This window comes from Argopecten irradians, chromosome 2, assembly GCF_041381155.1.
Source record: "Argopecten irradians isolate NY chromosome 2, Ai_NY, whole genome shotgun sequence".
Classification (NCBI taxonomy): domain Eukaryota; kingdom Metazoa; phylum Mollusca; class Bivalvia; order Pectinida; family Pectinidae; genus Argopecten; species Argopecten irradians.
This window is the reverse complement of record NC_091135.1, coordinates 34,116,851-34,139,747: the sequence shown is the minus strand read 5'-3', so window position 1 is coordinate 34,139,747 and position 22,897 is coordinate 34,116,851. Positions and strand designations below refer to the sequence as shown.

At 33.6% G+C, this 22,897-nt stretch overlaps 1 protein-coding gene across 11 annotated transcripts in view; it reads left to right on the top strand.

The window, feature by feature from the left end:
- LOC138315246 (E3 ubiquitin-protein ligase TRAF7-like) overlaps positions 1-22,897 on the top strand; it is a 42,967-nt gene that overhangs the window by 7,560 nt on the left and 12,510 nt on the right. For 8 of the 11 annotated variants that reach the window (XM_069256111.1, XM_069256112.1, XM_069256121.1 and 5 more), the window contains exon 1: positions 14,371-22,004. Coding sequence is in view for 2 of the 11 variants with exons in the window: in XM_069256117.1 (XP_069112218.1) it covers positions 1,208-1,354; positions 2,736-2,842; positions 4,306-4,427; positions 5,673-5,815; positions 6,115-6,208; positions 6,592-6,733; positions 7,129-7,233; positions 8,269-8,433; positions 8,886-9,021; positions 10,890-11,038; positions 11,797-11,916; positions 14,323-14,370 (1,478 nt within the window). In the remaining 9 variants the exon portion in view is untranslated. Of the gene's footprint in view, positions 1-1,207; positions 1,355-2,735; positions 2,843-4,305; positions 4,428-5,672; positions 5,816-6,114; positions 6,209-6,591; positions 6,734-7,128; positions 7,234-8,268; positions 8,434-8,885; positions 9,022-10,436; positions 10,586-10,889; positions 11,039-11,796; positions 11,917-14,322; positions 22,005-22,243; positions 22,340-22,897 lie in introns of those variants that run through there. The other 3 variants (XM_069256117.1, XM_069256118.1, XM_069256113.1) reach the window with 3 other exon arrangements.

Below are 22,897 nucleotides of genomic sequence, written 5' to 3'. Positions count from 1 at the left end.
AGACTCTTTCCTTGTCAGTATCCTTGATCAGACTCTTTCCTTGTCAGGATCTCCTTGATCTGACTCTTTCCTTGTCAGGATCCTTGATCAGACTCTTTCCTTGTCATGATCCTTGATATGACTCTTTCCTTGTCAGGATCCTTGATCTGACTCTTTCCTTGTCAGAATCCTTTGTCATCTGACTCTTTTTCTTGTCAGGATCCTTGATCTGACTCTTTCCTTGTCAGGATCCTTGATCTGACTCTTTCCTTGTCAGGATCCTTGATATGATTCTCTTTCCTTGTCAAGATCCTTGATATGATTCTTTCCTTGTCAGGATCCTTGATCAGACTCTTTCCTTGTCAGGATCCTTGATCAGACTCTTTCCTTGTCAGATCCTTGATCTGACTCTTTCTTGTCAGATCCTTGATCAGATCTCCTTGATCAGAATCTTTCCTTGTCATGATCCTTGATCAGACTCTTTCCTTGTCAGATCCTTGATCATGACTCTTTCTTGTCAGGATCCTTGATCGACTCTTTCCTTGACTCTTTCCTTGTCAGGATCCTTTGACTCTTGTCCTTGTCAGGATCCTTTGACTCTTTCCTTGATCAGATCCTTGATCAGACTCTTTCCTTGTCATGATTCTTGATCAGACTCTTTCCTTGTCAGGATCCTTGATCAGACTCTTTCCTTGTCAAGAGCCTTGACCTGACTCTTTCCTTGTCAAGAGCCTTGACCTGACTCTTTCCTTGTCAAGAGCCTTGATCTGTTTCTTTCCTTGTCAGGAGCCTTGATCTGACTCTTTCCTTGTCAAGAGCCTTGATCTGTTTCTTTCCTTGTCAGGAGCCTTGATCTGACTCTTTCCTTGTCAAGAGCCTTGATCTGTTTCTTTCCTTGTCAGAAGCCTTGATCTGACTCTTTCCTTGTCAAGAGCCTTGACGAGAATAATTCACATACCATGTGATTCCTGATAAAGTTTGTGCGGGACCATTGCTTCTCTTTGTGAATAAAATGACACATAATGATGATATATCCCATGCTAACGTTGTCATTTCAGCAGGAAGATTACAAATGGTTAATGTTCCATTAATCTTCCATCACCACTGGAGATACTACATGTAATACGGTTCAAACATTATTGGGTATCACATAGTACTTGAATTATTCCCATGCCTGTGTGTAAAACATATATATATATACTATTTTGCTAATAATTGTTTACATCAGGTAAACGACAGGAGCATGAGTCCACCTGCACCTATGCCCCAGTACCATGTCCAAACAATGCTGGTCACTGTGGCAGGTTTAGGAAGTCCGAGCTTGACCAACACCTGGAGGTGTGTCACTTCACACCATGTGGACACTGTGAAAAAGGTAACAGGAAAATAAATCTTAATTTGCAGAGAGCTAAACAAGAGAAAATTGATTGCATGCTTCCAGAAATATCACACGCATAACGTTGTCTTAATTTACTACCATAACTAATTAAGATACTTGCATGTGGTTAAATTTCAATATTAACATATACAGTGTATATAATTACATTAAGTAATACCTATGCACAGACTGTAGCTGAGAGTAAATACAAAGTACATATTGTCTTCATAACATATACCATTGATGTTATATATTGCCTAAAAATGAATGAATGCATTTAATAACTACACAATGCATAGTTTAGATAATGTTTAAGGTAGGAAATGTTTGAGAGAATGACAAACCAGCTGGGTTGAGATTCATACGTTTTATTTCATTTTAAAACATTCTGCAAATATGATAAAAACACAATAAGAACCACTTTCAAAACATACATCTTTCATTCAAAATCGAATCACCTGCTACATGTAATAACATTCAAAGACAATCTTTACATTTCACACATTACTGAAAACTCTTATCACAATATTGCAGAAATAGATAAAAGTAAACTCACCCACTTACAATACGTATAGAGTATTAATGTGTAGACGTTTATGTACTCGGTATTCTACAGTCATGAAACAGCCAATCATATAGCTACAGATTGAACTACAAATAAAAGAACATACAATCCTTACTTATAAGTACATTTAAGATATATGTAACTTATACATTTTACAGTTACAATGGGATCACATGTATACAATTCATGTACATATATCCGTATCTATTTCATTGTTTAAAAATATTCAAATTATAATGATCACATTGATAATTATCGCATTCAAACAATTTCCATACTGGGGAGAATATATTTACCATTTAAGATAAAGAATATCCCAAATAGTAGAACGAGCGAAATTAAAACTTACCAAATAAGTGGACCATGATCACAAGAGATGTATATGTCTGACATATATACAACAGGGACAAAATTCAAATCTCTCGAAATACAAAAAGATGTATACTAAATACGTTTAGCTGAAACTACCAACCAATCAAACAACTTTGTCACTGTCTGTAACAGTCACATGTCCTGTCCATCATAAAAGTCTGTCAGTGAACACTACTAACAGGTACACAAACCTATATGTACATATATAGTTAGATACAGCGCTCACGAATATATACAATATATTACGCATGCAGGTGAAACACAGCACAGATACAAATTAATATACATTTGTAAATATTAAAAAAAAATCTTCCAATTTCACTTTCATACCACTTTTATTTATTGCACAAATAGGTGACAAATTCACATAAGATATGACCCTATTACATGAAGAGCCTGAATCATTTGTAAATTAACCAAATTGTTTATCTGGTTGTTCAGGATGTGAGTTCGTGGGCACTCTTGAGGAAGTGACAAAACATGAGGACACTACTTGTGGGTACAGAGGTCTTCAGAAGAGTGTCAGCTTTAAAGATTTCCATGAGCAGGTGACATAATTATTATATAGATAAATATGAAACCATGAGTTTCTGATATGCCACAGTATAGTCTACATTTGCATATTACAGAGTTATCTACCCTTGTCAGGAATGCATGTACATGTTCCTTAGCGTAACCTTATACTTTTCGAAAGAAATGATGCTAATTGCACACATAAACTAACGACTTTACAATCAATGCCTTCACACAAGAGCAGATAACTGTATCATGGAAAGACAGAATTACTATTTAGTCTAAATAAAATGATCTAGCGAAAAGAAAACACGTTTTATCAGCTAAGTTTACTTATATTGAGCATATTCCCCACATGCCAGCAGTCCTTACCATACCTTGATCTACAGCATGCAGTGCCAATAAAAATACTTTACTCGAGGTAATTCTAAACGTATTTTGTAACACACAAATGGCAGCTCAAGTACTGTTTGTCCTGTTTACTGGGCCTGCAAACAAATCAATGATAGATAATCAAAAGGCCAGGAATCTTAATTATACTGAGCACTCATTTTTGCATGCAGTTACGTAACGTGCAGTTAGAATATGCTAAAATTTATAGCTGCAAAATTGTTTTGAGCACACTACGTATACTGTGCTGTACAGTAGAACAGTTGCAATCTAAATCATGATATTAAAATGTGAAAATGTTGTTAGGCATTAAAATTAGAAAATAAGTTGAATAGGTTTGTACAGTAAAATCATTTGCTAACCAATCCCATTGGACCAGGAGAAGTAATTTGTTGTTGTAATAAGAGAAATTTAGTTAATTTAAGTGGTCCTAGGCTGATTGCACTGAGAATCAACATATATAGTTCTATATACTTACTACTAGTAAGCTTATTTACAAATTTCTAAGTTGGCAACAATGTATTGACTATTCTTTGACTATTCCATTATCAACAATTAATTGTATACTTGTATACTCATATTTAATTTTCTATCAATTGATTCCCCTTTCACTTTAAAACAAGGCTATACATGTACATTCAACACTTTCAGATAAAAAATAATCCAGAAAATTTAGATCTATTCTAAGAACAAATATTAACTTGACAGCACCACAAAATCACCTTGTGTCAAAAGGTGATTGTTATAAGCAAATTCCTTATTATATTTCTAGTATATACATTTCACAAAGTAGTATGATTTAATAAATAAAGAGGTGCCAAAATCAGGGATTTGAATTTATTTTGTAAGTAGCTGAAATTTGTATTAAGCAGGTTCAATTATATTAAAGCTTATATTGAGCTCATTATATATTATGATTATAATGTGATATTAAAGTATAAAATTACTGGTAAATGTTTGTGTTTAGAATCTGTCTTCAGTATTGAGTGAACAAGTGTTGTAATAACCAAATCAATACCATTAACATGTAATGGTTACCATTTCTCCAATCTTTTTTTGAAGACATTACTATATATTCATTAATAAGATTGTGTTTTCAAATTCTCAGAATCGCATTCTTGAAGAAAGCAACAAAGAGTTGAGGGAGGAAGTTGGTCTGTTGACACAGCGAGTGGAGTTATTGGAGGGAGGGAAAGAAACAATGCAAAAACAGCTCACAGCATGTACAAGGTATGTTTAATATGTGTTTATTAATTTGAAGTTATTTTTAATTCCATAATTATTCAAAATCTATAACAGTTTTGTAATTATTATTGCACAATCTTTTATATATTAACATGATCTGTATAGTGTAGACAATTTTGAGGATTGTTTGATAGCTCATAAGTCAGAGTAACTAATACTATGTAAGTATACATTTTAACAAATTTTCAGGTGTTTTTTTCTTCTAAAAAATGAATTAATAAGATTTTGATTTCGTGACTTTTTGAATTTTTCTGAAATATGGTTACTGTAAACCAACTTTCTTTCACAGCAATTAAATTCTGCGATTTCTAATTTAAAACATGCTTGCGAATTCACAAATTTGAAAATAAATATATATATCTATCAATAATTTAATTTCATATGTTACACTCATTTCTATTGGTAATATCTTTGAGGTTATTTTTCCATAGAGCGAAATAATTGTACGTCACGTATTATGACGTCATAGATACAAAACGTTTTCGTAGGGATTTATTAAAAGCGGCACAGCTATTGGCCAAACTGAATTATTGGATAAGATATCAATGCACCTCAACTCAATTTGTTTTATTATAAAGTAAGTAAAATTACGGAAATTTATGCCTAATTAGTACCTGATTGAGTTATCTGAATTAAATTATAAGCATTATTCTCAATATCTTTTGGGGTTATGCAGTCATAGACAAAAAACGGGCGGACATTCTTTTTCATAGACGCTTTGCGTCTATGAAGAATATCCTTCCGATTTTTGTCTATGACTTCATAACCCCAAAAGATATTGAGAATAATGTTTAAATACAAGCGCGGTCTACATGCATTCACTGAGATTAATATTTGTTAATTAATTTACTATGATCGCAAAATTCGCGAAAGTAAATCGCACAAGAACGAAAGTTGGTTTACAGCACCCAGTGCTTACTAATCTTCACTATATTCTCTATGTTTAGATTCTGTTCAGGGTGTATAAATATTGTATGTATATTTTCAGTTGTCATTTGGGATCTTATTTACCCGGCCATAAATTTAGCTAAAAACACCTTTCATAATGCATGATGTTAAACAGTTGGTGTTCAAGCTTGATGTCATGCTCTTACTCCTGTCCATTACACTCTATGTGGCCATGGATGGTGATTTATGAAATAATTCTAAGTCAAATTATATAATTTTGTGATACAAGATAAATGGGTCAACATATATGTGAAGAATTATCAATTGTGTAATTTTATGTAGTAACCTACTAGCCCTACAACAAAAGTATGAACAGATACAGGGATTAGTGGAACAGATGCTAAGTGGTGGACGGAACCGCCGGTCAACAACATCTCCTGGTCACACACAAGAGGCTACTGCCAGGCCCCGTGGTAACAGTACAAGTAAGTCTTATAGGGCCATCACCATGGTTACTGTACAAGACAGGACAATTTCCTTAGTAAGAGTACATGTAAGTTATATAGGGCCTTCAAATGGTTACAGTAGATGTAAGTCATACAGCAGGGCAATTGCATGGTTACAGTAAAAGTCAAGACAATTTCCTTAGTAACAACACAAGTCTAAACTGCAATAAATGAGCATGTGTATTCAGACAGATTCTTGTTGAACTTGTTTTGTCAATTAGAGAGGATTTTCTCTGGTAATGATGGTTTGTGTATATATTATGTTTGTGTTTACTTAGGTACTGCTGTATTAGTTAAGTCCCCGCCAGGTTCGCCATTGAAGGCCGAGGATTGGGACATGCCTTTCCAGTTTAAGTGTATTGGGACTTTAAGGTAAGTCAATTCCTGAAAACAAAACAGTGTAACTGTATACCTGTCAGAGTAAAATTGTGAAATTGGATGACTTAATTGGCTCCCAATCAGAGTGTGTAATGTGTTTATAAATTGAAAATATTTGTATATTAAACAATATCATGTTGCCAATATATTTTTTAACATACATTTGTATAAGTCATTCTACACATTTGTCCACTCTTATTGATGTACATACTGCTATCAATTCTAACATAATGTATTTTCCGAAAATTGTTTGCACTTATTTCCAAATACTTTATCCCTATAAGCATCCATTCCCCTATTGAGGAATTATTTCATCAGAATCCATTGATGTTGGTTTAACGTTAGTTATCTTTTATGGTATGATTTATTGAACTTAGGGGACATAAGGATATTGTTTGGTGCCTCGCCACCCAGCGTCAGAAGTTGTGCAGCTCTGGGGCAGACGGCTTGGTGAAGGTCTGGGACATGGAAACCTTATCAAAAGGCTGTATCAAAACTCTTGAGGGGCACAGTAAAGTGGTAGGAAATTTGTATTGACATCCATTGTCTGGAAAAATATCAATGTTTCCATACCATATACATGTACATATATATATTCACTCCCCATTTCATTATTCCCCACTTACAGATTTTCTCCCACAAATGGGGCAAAACTTTTGAAGAAAATTGACAGATTTATGCTCCAGCCATTATTTAGATGCATAATATTATAATTCTAATTTAGTATTTCAAAAATGGTTTTCCTGCAAAAACGATATTTTCACTGCTTAGTAATGCTGTAGGTGTTATGATTGGTCAAAACTGATATCTTTAGCCGCATGAAAAATACCACTGTCTGATATTTTTACGATGGAACCTTACATTTCACTCTTAAAAAATGAAATTATTAATGAGCTAGGCTGAATATTTTACAGGTCCATTCAATGGTAGCTAGTGGAGACATTTTGTATACTGGTGGCAGTGACATGTCCATCAGAGCCTGGAACATGGAGTCACTCTCAGAACATTCCCATGTCGAGGTACGGAGTGACTGTTAACACAGGGTTATCTGCTCTTACATGTATGACTTGTGGTAATTGTTAATCTCATTAGACTGTTAACACAGGGTTATCTGCTCTTATGACTTGTGGTAATTGTTACATCTCATTAGACTGTTAACACAGGGTTATCTGCCCTTATGACTTGTGGTAATTGTTACATCTCATTAGACTGTTCACACAGGGTTATCTGCTCATACATGTATGACTTGTGGAAATTGTTACATCTCATTAGACTGTTCACACAGGGTTATCTGCTCTTACATGTATGACTTGTGGTAATTGTTACATCTCATTAGACTGTTAACACAGGGTTATCTGCCCTTAGTCCTTGTGGTATTTGTTACATCTCATTAGACTGTTAACACAGGGTTATCTGCCCTTATTACTTGTGGTATTTGTTACATCTCATTAGACTGTTAACACAGGGTTATCTGCCCTTATTACTTGTGGTAATTGTTACATCTCATTAGACTGTTAACACAGGGTTATCTGCCCTTATTACTTGTGGTAATTGTTACATCTCATTAGACTGTTAACACAGGGTTATCTGCCCTTATTACTTGTGGTAATTGTTACATCTCATTAGACTGTTAACACAGGGTTATCTGCCCTTATTACTTGTGGTAATTGTTACATCTCATTAGACTGTTAACACAGGGTTATCTGCTCTTACATGTATGACTTGTGGTAATTATTACATCTAATTAGACTGCTAATACAGGGTTATCTGCTCTTACATGTACATGTATGACTTGTGGTAATTGTTAAACTTAATATAGTAACTTCATGAATGCATTCACAGTATACATATAATGTACATATTGATACAGAAAACTTTGATACAGTAACTGATCCATTAGTCATTCTGATCTATCAGATCGAAATACTTCCTATTACTGAGAGAGTGACGCAAAGGGAAGTAACTCTGATACATCAGGTTTTTTTGTTATTTTTAATAACCATAAAAATGTGTACTTAATAGATATTTATGATAAAGTGACTTCAATGTTCCAGAATGCTCATGACAACATAATCACAGCCATGGTTCTAGTGGGAGACTACCTCTTTTCTTCATCACATTCGGTCATCAAGGTATGGGAGGCGAAGACATTGACTCACAAACATACAGTATCAGGTTTACACCACTGGGTGAGGGCACTGTGTCTCAACACGACAAAGGTCAGTCTTTTTTCTCAAATTTAATATTTTTTAATTAAAAGTCAATAATTCATTTAAAGAGAACATTATGTTTTGGTCAAGGGTTCATTAAGTTTGGAAGTTTTGTAGCATAGAAAAGTAGGTGACTGACTATATTGTGTATCATAATTACCACAGTAACTGTAAAAGTAATGATACCTTGGAATGTGTATCCCAGTCTAAATTGTCCAATTTGTGATTTACTGATCAATGACATGCAATTATCAAATCCCTTTCCTAGGATATTGATCTGTCAGAAATCTGAGTCTTGAATCCCCTACTATTAGCGTAGGGATTACTGCGAGTCCACTGTAACAGTGACGGTCATTGTTTGAAGGACTGTATCCAAGTTGTTTCAGGCAAGATTTAGAGCAAAACCATGATATATTTACATTAAATAAATAAAATAATGTATGATTTTGATTGTGTTTTAGGACCGTCTGTATAGTGGGTCCCATAACACTATAGATATATGGGACTCTACAGGGACATTTGATCTGAAGGGAAAGATTGACCATTCGTTTGGGTCAGTGTACTCTCTGGCCATTACTCATCAATATGTCATAGCAGGTACAGTCACCACATGCTGCAAATATTCAAGCTTAATTCAATCTGACAATGCTTTATGAAATTGGTTGAAGCTATTACTATTTATAGTATAGGCAAAAAGAATGCAGAGGTATGTAATTATAAGGTTCAGGCCCATTGTTGTTGCCAGATGTATGTAATTTCTATTTTAAAGTGTTAATTTAGTGGTTAGTGAATTTGTTTTTATCATTTTTTTGTTTCTTAATGCAGCTCCATTCGCCATTATAGTAACCATCCAAAATATGCATACATCAAGATCTAAAAGTTTGTTTATTTGTTGCTTATTTTTTTTCAAATATTTTATTGACATGTATGTACAAATGTACAGATAGATCTTTGGGATTGTTCAAATATTTGCTGTTTGATTACTTGAATAAATATTTATAATACATAGAAAATTGTCAATAATGCAGACAACATTTTAACAATTGCATAATTTATGCATATATAGGATAGTTCCAATAGCATTGAACAGCTGTTACGACATGGGTAACATTCCAATATGGGGATTTTGAGATCCTACATTGGTAAAGTACGATTTACCGTCAATTTACCTTCTGGTGATTTAGATGTCACAAAATTCATGTCAAAAGATGACGTCACAATCACCGGAAACTGGGACTAATGGACAGTAAATCATACTTTACCCACGTAATTTTGGGATCTTGAAACCGCCGTATTGTATCAGGGATGCTTAATTATGTAATTATATAATATTAACAATACAAATACAACAGTATATAATTACTTAATAACAGATTTAACATACTGATGGATTTCAGAACCAATTAAGGGCATAAGCCATGTGTATTTATTTAACAATATTATTTCCTGGTATAATAATAATGAAACACATCACTGTACTATCTGATTACATAAGTTTGTATATCATGATCAGTTGACCTTTTTTGAATGAAGCTGTCTTTGTCACAGACTGGTTGACTGTAAAAGAACTTGATATCAATTTTTAAATATATATTTCATTCTCTTTTAAATTTAACTCAATGTTTTCTTTTTACTAAATAATTTATACAATCTTTCTCAGAAACCCTTCATGCCTTTCATAAGCACACCGACCATTACTTGTATTTCATTAATTTAAAATAGATAATTTAATTTGAATATCTTAACTTTGAAGAAAAACAAATATGATTAGGTATACCATAGAGTAATTACACATTGTGAATTAAGGTTTGTTCCTAAAATCACCTGAACCTTTCATATAGATCTTGAGTACATTACCATAAACACATCATGGAAACCATTTTTGGCATTTATTTAACGGTTATTTCATTATTTATTTCAATTCATTGTGACTGGAGTAAGCTGATTATAATTATCTTATGCAATTGTTCTCTTCCCATGTTCTACTGTAAGATTGTTCAACTTTTGTTTAGGTACCTACAACCGACTCATACAACTATTTGACCTTCAGTCACATGACCATATCGGGTCATTTAAAGGTCATATTGGGACAATATGCAGTCTAAAGGCAACACCCTCTGGGAGGTTTCTGTTTTCTTGTTCTACAGACAAATCTGTAATGGTGAGAGCCTGCATGAATTGCAATGTCCAATCAGAATCACTGTAAGGGCTTGTCAATCGTGGCCAATCAGAATCACTGTTATCATGATAGCTTGTGATTGGTGAATGTACATGCTAACTGGCCAATCAAAGCTATTGTTAGGACTCCTCCATAGTTAAGCCACTTTTCTGCAGCCCTTTTAATCTGAGCACTAACACCTTAGCTTTCAAATGTTGGCTTTTCAGTATACATATATTGATCTTGCTTGTTATTTTCTATAACCTGGAGACAGAATTTCAGATTTATCTGTTTTGATCTTTGGTAGGAACATACAGCCAAAACATTCAGGTGTTTGACATAGAAACCAATCAGCATACCAGAACTTTCCAGGGTCACATTGGGACCATAAATTGTGTGATTTCCTCACGCTCAGGCCGTTTTCTCTTCTCGTCCTCGATTGATAAAGCCATACAGGTGATTCTGAGTCTTTAGCGAAAATAGATATTTGCTTTAAAGATTGGCCGTTTGATATTTGCTTAAATTATTTAAAGTATTTATCCAAAATTCTTTTAAAAGAAGGCCTTCAATTGGATAATAAAACACAACTAAATTTGTGTGGTTTTATCAAATTTATTTTTTTGAAACTGTAGGTTCTCAACAACAGGCAAATTCATTTAATTTGTTTTTGAAATGGCCTTGCTTATTAGAATTTAGTCGCTACTATAAAATTGAAGTCAATAGTGATTTTTTAAGTACTTTTAGCTGTCAATATAAAGAAATAATGGCTATGTCAGCAGAGGCATCAATGAATATATGGAAAATATTGCAATGGTTCAGAAAAAGAACATGCACTTATTCCAGCAAATATCATACGGTAATATAGTTTACATGCCATTATATATGATATTAATATCTGACTACATGTATATGACATTCAGTTATTCTATTCAATCATTCTTTTTGAATCTACATGTATATGACATTCAGTTATTCATATTCAATCATAACAAAAAATAATTTAATTATACATAAATGTATCTTCCAAGTTGATGAAATGAATTAAAATTAACTTGTGTTACTTTTACCGTAAACTCGGAATTCCCTCAAATAAAAAGCATCCTGCATAAACTTTTCTGTCTTTGTGTACTAAAAGATTATGCATGTTATGATTGTTAAAATCACACAAGTTGCTTGGTTAGAAAATATCCTTTAATATAATATTTTTGTTAAAGATATGGAGTCTAGAACTGATGCTACCTATCCAGAATCTGAAGCGACATGAAGGAAGCGTGAACACTCTTGCGCTCCTCGGGGACTACCTCATATCTGGGTCAGAAGATCACGAAATCAAGGTGAGATTATGTCACACAGATTTGTTTAAAATCCTGGAAATTGTGATTATAGAAAATAATTATATAAGTTTTTTAATTGCATGTTATAAGATGAGAACTTTTAATTGATATAATTTTTAAAATTATTTTACTAGTATTTGCTTACATACTGGAACTGATTTTGTTGTTCATTTTGTTGAGCTTTCATCAAATCAAGTATTCTATCAATTGAATTCAATAGGAATAATTTATAAATTAAATTGTAACAGACCATTACTGAAATGCGTCTGTCCGTCCGTACGAATGGTTTCCGGAGCATAACTCTAAAACCAGTAGAGATATTTCCACGAAACTTCATACACACATTGGTCTTATGGTCTAGTAGTGCCTTTTGCTATTGTTAGGTTTTCACTTTTTGTACTTTTTTCCGTAACCATGGAAACATTGCTGAAAATATCATATTTTTGTACCAGGTTCGTTCCGGAGCATAACTCTAAAACCAGAAGAGATATTTCCACGAAACTTCATAGACACATTGGTCTTATGGTCTAGTAGTGCCTTTTGCTATTTTAAGGTTTTCACTTTTTCTACTTTTTTCTGTAACCATGGAAACATTGCTGAAAATGGCAGATTTTTGTGTAAGAATCGTTTCCGGAGCACAACTCTAAAACCAGCAGAGATATTTCCATGAAACTTCATAGACACATTTTATGTAGGACTTCTAATTTTGTATTATGCTTTACTTTTTATTTAATATGCATGCAGTAAAACTCAGATATATCAAACTCAATTACTATGAACATTCACTCATGCATTAATTGATTTAGCTCTCCATTGGCGGGGGATCTAAATGACTATGTCCTTGTATTAATTTAGCTTCGAATTCTTGGTCAAAATTTTTAACCCTCATTCAGTCTCGTTCATCCATAAACAATAGCTTGAAATTAACCTTAATTGTAATGTCTGTTTTAGCTCATTTACATGTACATATAAACATGTTGGCTATATCGCAAGATAAATCAATTTTATCAAATACAAATAGTTTATTAATTTTTTTTGAAAATACAGGTTTTTTAGGTCACCTGAGACGAAGTCTCAAGTGACCTATTCTAATCGCCTTTTGTCCGTCGTCGTGCGTCGTGCGTCGTCCATTGTATGTCCGTAAACAATTTACATTTTCGACTTCTTCTCCAAAACTGCTGAAGCAATTTCAATGAAATTTTGCACAAACCTTCTAAGGCATAAGGCCAATCAAAATTGTGAATTATATGGTCCCCACCCCCCAGAGGGCTGTGGGAGGGACCAAAAGGGGTAAAATTGAGTAAAATTTCAAAAATCTTCTTCTCTACTCACAGATGTGGTTGAATCAAATACTCTTCATAGATAGAAAGGTCTTAAGGTCCTTTACAAAAATTGTGAATTATATGACCCTGGGGTCTCTAGTTTCCCCCTGGGGAGGGGGTTAAGTTTACTATACTTTATATTGAGAAAACACATTTTTGCGCATTATTTGGTCATTTGTAATAGGAAATGAGTCAAATGTTGTCAAAATTATAAGTATGGGATGGCCATTTAATCTTATTAACAAATTTTCTATGACTGACCCCCAGGGGCCTTTAGGGCGGGGTCAAAAGGGGTCAAATAGGCTAAAACTTCAAAAATCTTCTTCTAAAATTCTGGAAATGGTAGAATCTAATACTTTTCATAAATAGAAAAATCTTAAGATAGCATTTTAATATCATATCCATATTGGTCCTGGCCGACCCCCTGGGGCAGAGGGGCGGGGCTAAAAAAGGGTTGAAAAGGCTAAAACTTCAAAAATCTTCTAAAATTCTGGATATAATAGAATCATATAATTATAGATGGAAAGGTCTTCAAGTGTTTTATAAAAACTGTGAATTAAATGACCTTGGGGTCTCACGTTACCCCCTGGGGAAGGGTCAAGTTTACTTTAGTTTATATAGGAAAAACATATTTGTGTACATTATTTGCCCAATTTTCGTAGGAATTAGTCAAACTTGATTAGAATTATTAGCCTAAGATATAGCATTTAAACATCCATATCCATCCTCAATGACCCCCTGGGGGACCAGAGGGGCAGGACCAAACAGGGTCAAATTGATTAAAATTTCAAAAAATACCTCTAAGTTCACAGGTTTGATGGAAGCAAATACTCTTCATAGTCTAAAAAGGTCAAATTTATAAACCACTGACCAACTTCAAGGCCCAGCATATAGTGTTTATATGTCTTTAATTTGTTTCATTATTTGTTTCATTATATATTCTAACTCAGGTGACCGTTAAGGCCCATGGGCCTCTTGTTTTTGTTTGATTATCTGTAATGCTCGCTGAACATTCGATCTTGAAATAATTATATATATATATGTATCTGTATCACAAGTCTTGACTTCTATACTTACGTTTCAGGTTTTCAAATACTTCCAAATGCAGATGGGTTTTGCACTTCAGACTTAGAGAAATGATGTGCGTATGACTCAATGTCATAACTAACTCTACTGTGATAAAGATGTAGGATACACCTTACAAGGTCAAAGTCAGCATTAAAAACATTACTTAAATTAAGTTTATGAATGTTATTGTATGTTATCCGAGAGAAGAGGCAAGAAAGAAGTTTAAAGTTTTCATTTCATAGTGAACCAGTATTATATTATTATATTAATGAAATCCTAACCAATTACTGAACTTGCTGATATAAAGTTGATCTGATCATAAAGATATTATTTATGAGAGTTGTGATTTTGTTGAGGATGAAACCATTGCGTCTCAGAGGAGGCATTGTCCAAAGAATTGAAATAAGACCTTTCTGCATAGTGATCTGAGATTGCTTTCTGATATCTGTGCAGTAACAGAATTATGTAAATGTATTTTATTCAGACTTAAATGTTTACTCAGTTGTATATGCTGATCAGGTGTTTGACTTTTACTATTATAATTATAGCCATGATATATTTTTCCATTACATTTAGATACTCTGTGATAAACTAGAAAATGTTAGATGAGAGACACTGCATAGACCTATTGCTCCAAGTGTCTTACCACTAACATTCCATCTGGTCTGGTTGCTGCCAGGAACTATGATTGGGCAGTATTCTCTTCTGTCTTTCTCCACCCAAAAACCTGACAATCCTTTAAACGATCTTAACTGTTTCAAAAACATTAAAAAAGTTTAGCAAAAACAAGGATAGAGAAAATAATAATTAAGCTTAATTGTTATTTCATTAATGTCTTCATACATTTTACATTATAGACGCTTCTATATCAAAGAAGTGTTCGCTATTGATATCAGATCTATTATAAATAATTGTGTTATGTTTATGTAAGTGTTATAATACTTACGTAAAAAACTGTTGTAACTGAATGCATTTATTTTTATTAATAAAAATGTAAATTAATAGTGAAATGCTGGTGGCCAAATAAATGTACTTTTTATTAGGTCACCTGAGACGAAGTCTCAAGTGACCTATTCTAATCGCCTTTTGTCCGTCGTTGTGCGTCATACATGTATGTCTGTAAACAATTTACATTTTCGACTTCTTCTCCAAAACTGCTGAAACAATTTCAATGAAATTTTGCACAAACCTTCTAAGGCATAAGGCCAATCAAAATTGTGAATTATATGGTCCCAACCCCCCAGGGAGCTATGGGAGGGGCCTAAAGGGGTAAAATTGACTAAAATTTAAAAAATCTTTTCTCCACTCACAGATGTGATGGAATTAAATACTCTTCATAGATAGAAAGGTCCTAAGGTCCTTTACAAAAATTGTGAATTATATGACCCTGGGGTAGCAGGTTTCCCCCTGGGAATATATTGGTCCTGGTCAACCCCCTCAGGGCAGAGGGGCGGGGCCAAAAGGGGCAATTAGGCTAAAACTTTAAAAATCTTCTTCTTAAATATTGCAAATGGTAGAATCAAATACATACTCGTCATAGATGGACAGGTCTTAAGGTGTTTTATGAAAATTGTGAATTATATGACCCTTGGGTTGTTTCCTCCTGGGGAGGGGGTTAAGTTTACTGTAGTTTATATAGGGAAAACACATTTTTGAGCATTATTTAGTCATTATAATAGGAAATTAGTCAATTGTAGTCAGAATTATCCCTATGTGATGGCCATTGAATCTTATTACCAAATTTTCCATGACTGATCCCCAGGGGCCTTAGGGGCGGGCCAAAACGGGTCAAATAGGCTAAAATTTCAAAAATCTCTGCATAGATGGAAAGGTCTTAAAAGTCCTTTACAAAAATTGTGAATAATATGACCCTGGGGTCTCATGTTTCCCTCTGGGGAGGGGTCAAGTTTACTTTAGTTTATATAGGAAAAACACATTTATGAACATTATTTGCCTATTTTTTGCATAGGATATTAGTCAAACTGGGTTAGAATTATTAGTCTGAAATAGCATTTTAACATCATATCCATATAGGTCATGGCCGACCCCCAGGGGCCAGAGGGGCGGAACCAAAAGGGGTCAAAATGGTAATTTCAAAAATCTTCTTTTTGAATTCACAGATTTGATGGAACCAGATACTCTTGATAGATTGGAAGGTCTTAAGGCCCATTACAAATATTTGTGAATTTTATAGCCCTGGGATCTCAGATTTTCCCCTGGGGAGGGGGTCAAATTTACTATAGTTTATATAGGAAAAACACATTTAGATTTAGGAAAATTATTTGCTTAGTTTTCATAGGAAATTAGTCAATCTGGGTTAGAATTATTAGCCTGAGATAGCATTTTAACATCATATCCATATTGGTCCTGGCCAACCCCCAGGGGCCAGAGGGGTGGGGCCAAAAGGGGTCAAAATGGATAACATTTCAAAAATCTGTCTTCTGAATTCACAGATTTGATGGAACCAAATAATCTTCATAGATTAAAAAGTCAAATTTATAAAATCACTGACTGACTTCAAATGCCTGATGGGCAAATATATAGTGTTTATATGCATGTCTTTGTTTCATTCTGTATCTGAACTCAGGTGACCGTGAAGGCCCATGGGCCTCTTGTTAATGTAATTAGTGATACTACAGATATCTCTTTATATATTCAGATAGATTAGAAATTGCCTGTTATGTATGCATGTTTTCTTTTTTGATGGATTTATTTGGGTATAAGTGTTTTAACTCAAGAATAGAATTAACCGTTCCACTAAACATATCATTTAACGTTCAGTGAATCAATATTACAAAATTAATATGTTATAGATTTAAAGATGCTCCACTGCCGACAGAACATAAATGATACTCATCATTTGAACAATAATTGGTGTTTTATTGTGTATATATATATATATGTTTAATTAACACAAAAATCATATAAATAATTTATTTTGCTCTATTGGGTGCATGCGTAATCAGTTCTTCATTTCATATAGGACATATGATAGTGCCATGGATTTTGTTGTGACAATTAAATTATTTTAAAATTATTATCTTGAAGTAAAATTAGAAGCTCAAACTTTTCAATGGTGTTAATGGTGTAAAGTAAGTAACTTTTGTAACTGAAGAAAAATACTAAATCGTCTGCTCCTGTTTTTGATAGAGAAAAAATGCTGTTTGTCAGCGGTAGAACGAATATACGTACCCGGCCTACTATACCTTTCGGCCGGGTACGAATTGGTCCCTATGTGTCGTAGTGGAGCACTGCCTCCGAAAATCACTCGGGCACAGTTTTCTATACTTTTTCGTAGGTTTCCAATTATTTTATGCGTATACATTCATTTACATATTATTTTTGTCCAAAACAAACATAACTACCATTCTTAATATCTACCGTACCGCTCACAAGACGTCAAATTCACAATTTGTGGACTTGCCGTATAAATTCTCTTCAGACAAATCTTCATATGCATTATGTAAAAAAATAATGCCTCGATGAGAATTTGATATTAAATGTGGTTCAGTTTTATTGCCTAGTGGGTAAGCGATATCAAACAAGTACGATAAAATGCAAACAAACGTTTTATAATGGTTTTCATAATCATTACTTTGCTCCATTAGCAGTAATAGGCACCAATTGTAGCTCTAAAGACGACACCATTTTCTGTCTTAAAGTCTTTTGAGATACAATATTGCAGCTAGTCAGCGGTGGAGCATCTTTAATGTGTTTCTGTTGCTATTTGTGAATGTGTATTTTGAAGAAATGATCAACTGCTCCATTTGCTTTTGCCACATTATACATATAAATGTATACATTATTTGCCACATTATACATATAAATGTTTAAATTATGCTCTCAATTTCAAGATGTCATTCATATATTATTAAGGTTCACATTATGTGTCGGATTTGCCTTATTCCTTCTATGAAATCAGTCTATTTCTACTGTGATACATAGTGTGTATAAAATAATAACTATATTTGTGATCTTACCTTGATATTGACTTGCCCTTTGATGATATGTTATTATACATGTAGTGTTACCTATCTCTGATGATATGTTATTATACATGTAGTGTTACCTATCTCTGATGATATGTTATTACACATGTAGTGTTACCTATCTCTGATGATATGTTATTATACATGTAGTGTTACCTATCTCTGATGATATGTTATTACACATGTAGTGATACCCATCTCATAACTGTTTTTCTTTGTCCTGTCCTGCTTTGATATATTGTAGTGGGACCATTTTTGTTGTGCTTAAACTGCAGGCCCTTCAGCTCTGAGAATGCCCATCTGTTTCAATTTCTTTTCAATATAAGCTAGGCGGCAACTGTTTTCCCCAGGCCACCTGATGTATATATACATGTATATACCGGTATTTGTAAATCCATATGGAAACCTCTATCTTTAAGTAACTTGCTTCAAATAGTGCAATATTATTCAATTGTATTTAATTTAATGTTAAATGTTGTATCATAGATAATTCGATTGGCTTTATATCTTTGTTTAAGACTACTTTTTAACACATATGTAGATGTTTCGTACTATTTTGTAAGCATTAATATTAGACCACAGCTACATGTACGATGCTGATAACAACTTTTTGTAAGTTTGTTACTTTGTGTATTGTTTCTGGTTTTTTATGAACAAGTGACCATAGCATTCTGATTATCTTTGCTAAATTCACGCAATTTGAAGTGAAATGAACAATTTACTTCAGTAGCAAAATATTTAACGCTACAGATATTTAAAGCTACAGATTTTAATTAGAACTGTGCCAAGCTCTTTTTGTCGTGTGTTTGAACCAATTAATGATACTGTTAAACCAACTTATTTTCGAGCGCTACGCTTTTTTTTTGCATTTCACAGCTGATTCGGAAACACAGATTAAACTTTTCAGGCATAGATACAATAGGACCATTTGGCTCCAGATTTTTAAATCGTGAAATTAAACCGCCTTGATTCAGAAATAGTCGTCAGGCATGTAAACGTGAATTTAAGTCATCATGAAAATAGGTTGGTTTATTGTACGCTGATCAACTTACCATAAAAGTTGTACAGATGTTATTCCTTGTTTGATGAACTAAGACAATTATTATTGGTTTAAAGTATGCATATTTCAAACGTTTGTTAGTAGGTAGAGACAATGTAAAAAGTATGTGTAATAAATTTCGTCACATAAACCAATATCTTCTACCATTACAGTAGACCGACCACCAAAAACCTAAGTTGTTGATAAGACTTTCTCATAGTTCTTCACTAGGTTATCTCCCCAAGTTTGAAACTAATGTATCTAGAATATCGCATCTAGAATTAGACATGTAGTAGAAAAAACAATCAGACCAAATTTCAGTAATATTTTATTCAAAATTCTAGTGACTGATACCTGTCAAAACTATCATAAAACATATGATTTAAAGTAATTGATCATAAACAACTCCTATATATGGAATTCGACTTTTTAAGTAACCTGAGACGACCTTTTATTTTTGTCCATCGTCGTGCGTCGTCCGTGGTGCATCGTGCGTCCGTAAACAATTTACATTTTCGACTTCTTCTCCAGATCTACTGAAGCAAATTCAATGAAATTTTGAACGAATCCTCTTAGGCATAAGGCCAATCAAAATTGTGAATTATATCGCCCCCACCCCAGGGGCTGTGGGAGGGGCCAAAAGGGGTCAAAATGGCTAAAGTTGAAAAATTTCCTTCTCCACTCACAGATGTAGAATCAAATTCTCTTTATGGATTGAAAGGTCTCCAGTCCCTCTACCAAAATTGTGAATTTCTTGGCCCTGATATCTCGGATTTCCCCTTAGGAGGGGGTCATATTTACCGTAGTTTATAAAGAAAAATACATGTATGAATATTATTTGCCCAAGGAAATGTAACAGATGTAATGGAATCAAATACTCTTCATAGATTAAAAGGTTAAATTGATAGCATCACTTACTGACTTTGAGAGCCTGATGGGCCAGTATATAGTGCTTATATGTCTTTGTTTCATTCTGTATCCAGAGTCAGGTGACCGCTAAAGCATATGAGCCTCTTGTTGTCAATATTCTTAATACAAATAAATATATAATATTTCAGAAAGCAGAAAGAATCGCGACTTTTCAAGTACATCGTTTTGAATAGAAGATATTTTTCTTCCAATATTTTGATAACAATTCACTATACAAAAATGTTCATGTGCCTTAATGTTTATACTGACGAATTCAGAAGAACTTTTGATATATTATTTACATGACATCAGTAGATACATTTACATGAAGCAAAGTAGCATGTCGAAAGGTTCGTCCGGATATAGCTGATGCGGCTTAGTATCTGTTCACTAGGAACGATCCACCAGTGTATTGTCAATATGAATGGGTACAATCTTTGTGAAATTGATATATTTAGTTTAATGTTTTATTGTTTTAAACGCCCACATGTTTATGTTAGTCATCATTTAATTTATTAAAGTGCTGTTCCACACCATGTTATTCATGACACGTATGTGTATTTATAATGACCATTTAGTTCCTGTCAAGGTAGCATTTTCGGATTGGTAGTATTTTATAGATTGTTGATTCATGCTATATGTATTGGTACATTTTATGATAGTTTATCATGCAAGAAATATTCCTATGATCTACTGATGATATGATATTTAATATTGAACATGTTATATTTGATATAATAGCGAATGTGTGTGAAAAAAAACGATTTGAAAGAATGGTACTGATGACATTTAACAACATTTAAATGAATAACAATATGAAAAGAAATTCTTTTTGTTGTCATTAACAAATGCATCTAATTGTCGTCAACAACTGATGATTTTACTTGTGTTTTAAACGTAATTACTAAAGCACTCTGTTTAGATAAGTGAGGATTGATGGATATCACCGTAAGTGAACTTGCTCATTTTTGATGTAATACATTTCGTGTTTTCTAGCTGAACAAGTTTTCATAATTTGTAACTGGAAATCTCATTTGGAATTTTGGATTTAATACAACTAATATGACAAATATTCGAACATACATTAGAATGTACTGCGATCACTGGTCTAAATTATCATACAAAAAAACGCTGTTTGTCAATCATGTAATCGTTATTCATACGGTACTATACAAATTACGACAAACGCAGTATAGTTTATCTAGAAACATCAAACTAAAATATGGAAATTCTGATTTATACCTTCATAGTGTATTATATATATAAACCAAAAGTAAAATACCACATCCATGTATAGTAACAAGCGTCAACAAACCGACAAAAGGAGGGTGGGTAGGGCCTTGGTTCGTCTGTTGAACTAATGATTACCTCCGATAACTTTATTTGAAACACGATATCTAAAAGTTTCCATGGATGACAAATATGATGACTGATTAATTTCAGAAGAAAATCTGTATCGTTTAGTCATAATGTGAAGTCTTGACGGTGACCAAATTTGTATTCGGTATGAATACCTGTTCATCACAGTTACCTGGATACTCCAAGGCGAAAAGTGAATTACCTTGATATAACCATGACGGGATGCTTGGTGGAATTTCAGAAGAAAATCTGTATCGTTTTGTCATAATGTGAAGTCTTGACGGTGACCCAATTTGTATTCGGTATGAATACCTGTTCATCATAGTTACCTGGATACCTCTAGGCGAAATGTGAATTACCTTGATATAACCATGACGGGATGCTTGGTGGAAACAAATACCGGTAAGTCATCGATTCACGTTACAATTACACATAGAATACGATCACAAACGAGAGTGCAATTAAAGTTAAAAATAATGTTAAGACAATCATTGGTCTAAATTATTCACAGGAAAATGCTATGTCAAACATAATATTAGTTGCTCTTCAAGCACTAAATGTTTTTCAATACATGAATCCCCTATCTGCAACGTAATAGTGTATCATATATCTCACAACCCGAAAGTGGAAAAACCCATCTACAAATGTATATAGATAATACTGACGACCTGTATTTAGGTCATAGCAACGAACACCAACAAACAAAACCAAGCTTTAAAAAATGGATTGGCCTACCGGTGAGTTGTAACATTATATCACTAGAGAATACGACTACAAACGAGTAATGAAATTCAAAATCGGGATTCCTAAACATCATTTTAATAAGGTTAGGGATTTCGGTAATGATTGAATATTTACCAATCAGAAACTATTATGCTTTATAAACTTAGAAGGGGCCGATTTGGTTGAGTGGTTAAGATTTCTCGACATATTACCCACAAGCCCTCCACCTCTGGGTCGCGAGTTCGAATTCAAAGTGGAACATTTGCCAGGTACTTACCACTGGTCGGTGTTTTTTCTCCGGGTACTCTGCCCCCCCCCCCCTTTATCTTTAGGATTTCGTCAAAGAAAGGGTCGTTTTAGAGTAGAAAAAATCACGTTTCGAGCTTTCATTATTGCATTGCTTCCTTGACTTAACTCTTTTTTTAATTTGGGATTTTGTTCTCAAACATGAAAATAAATGGTTCCTTTTTTTCTAATTGTAAAACTTAGTAAATAGCAACAAACGGACACACTAACGATCATGTTTAAATCAAACATTGCAATAAGAATGAGCGTCAATTTTTTGGCCCTCT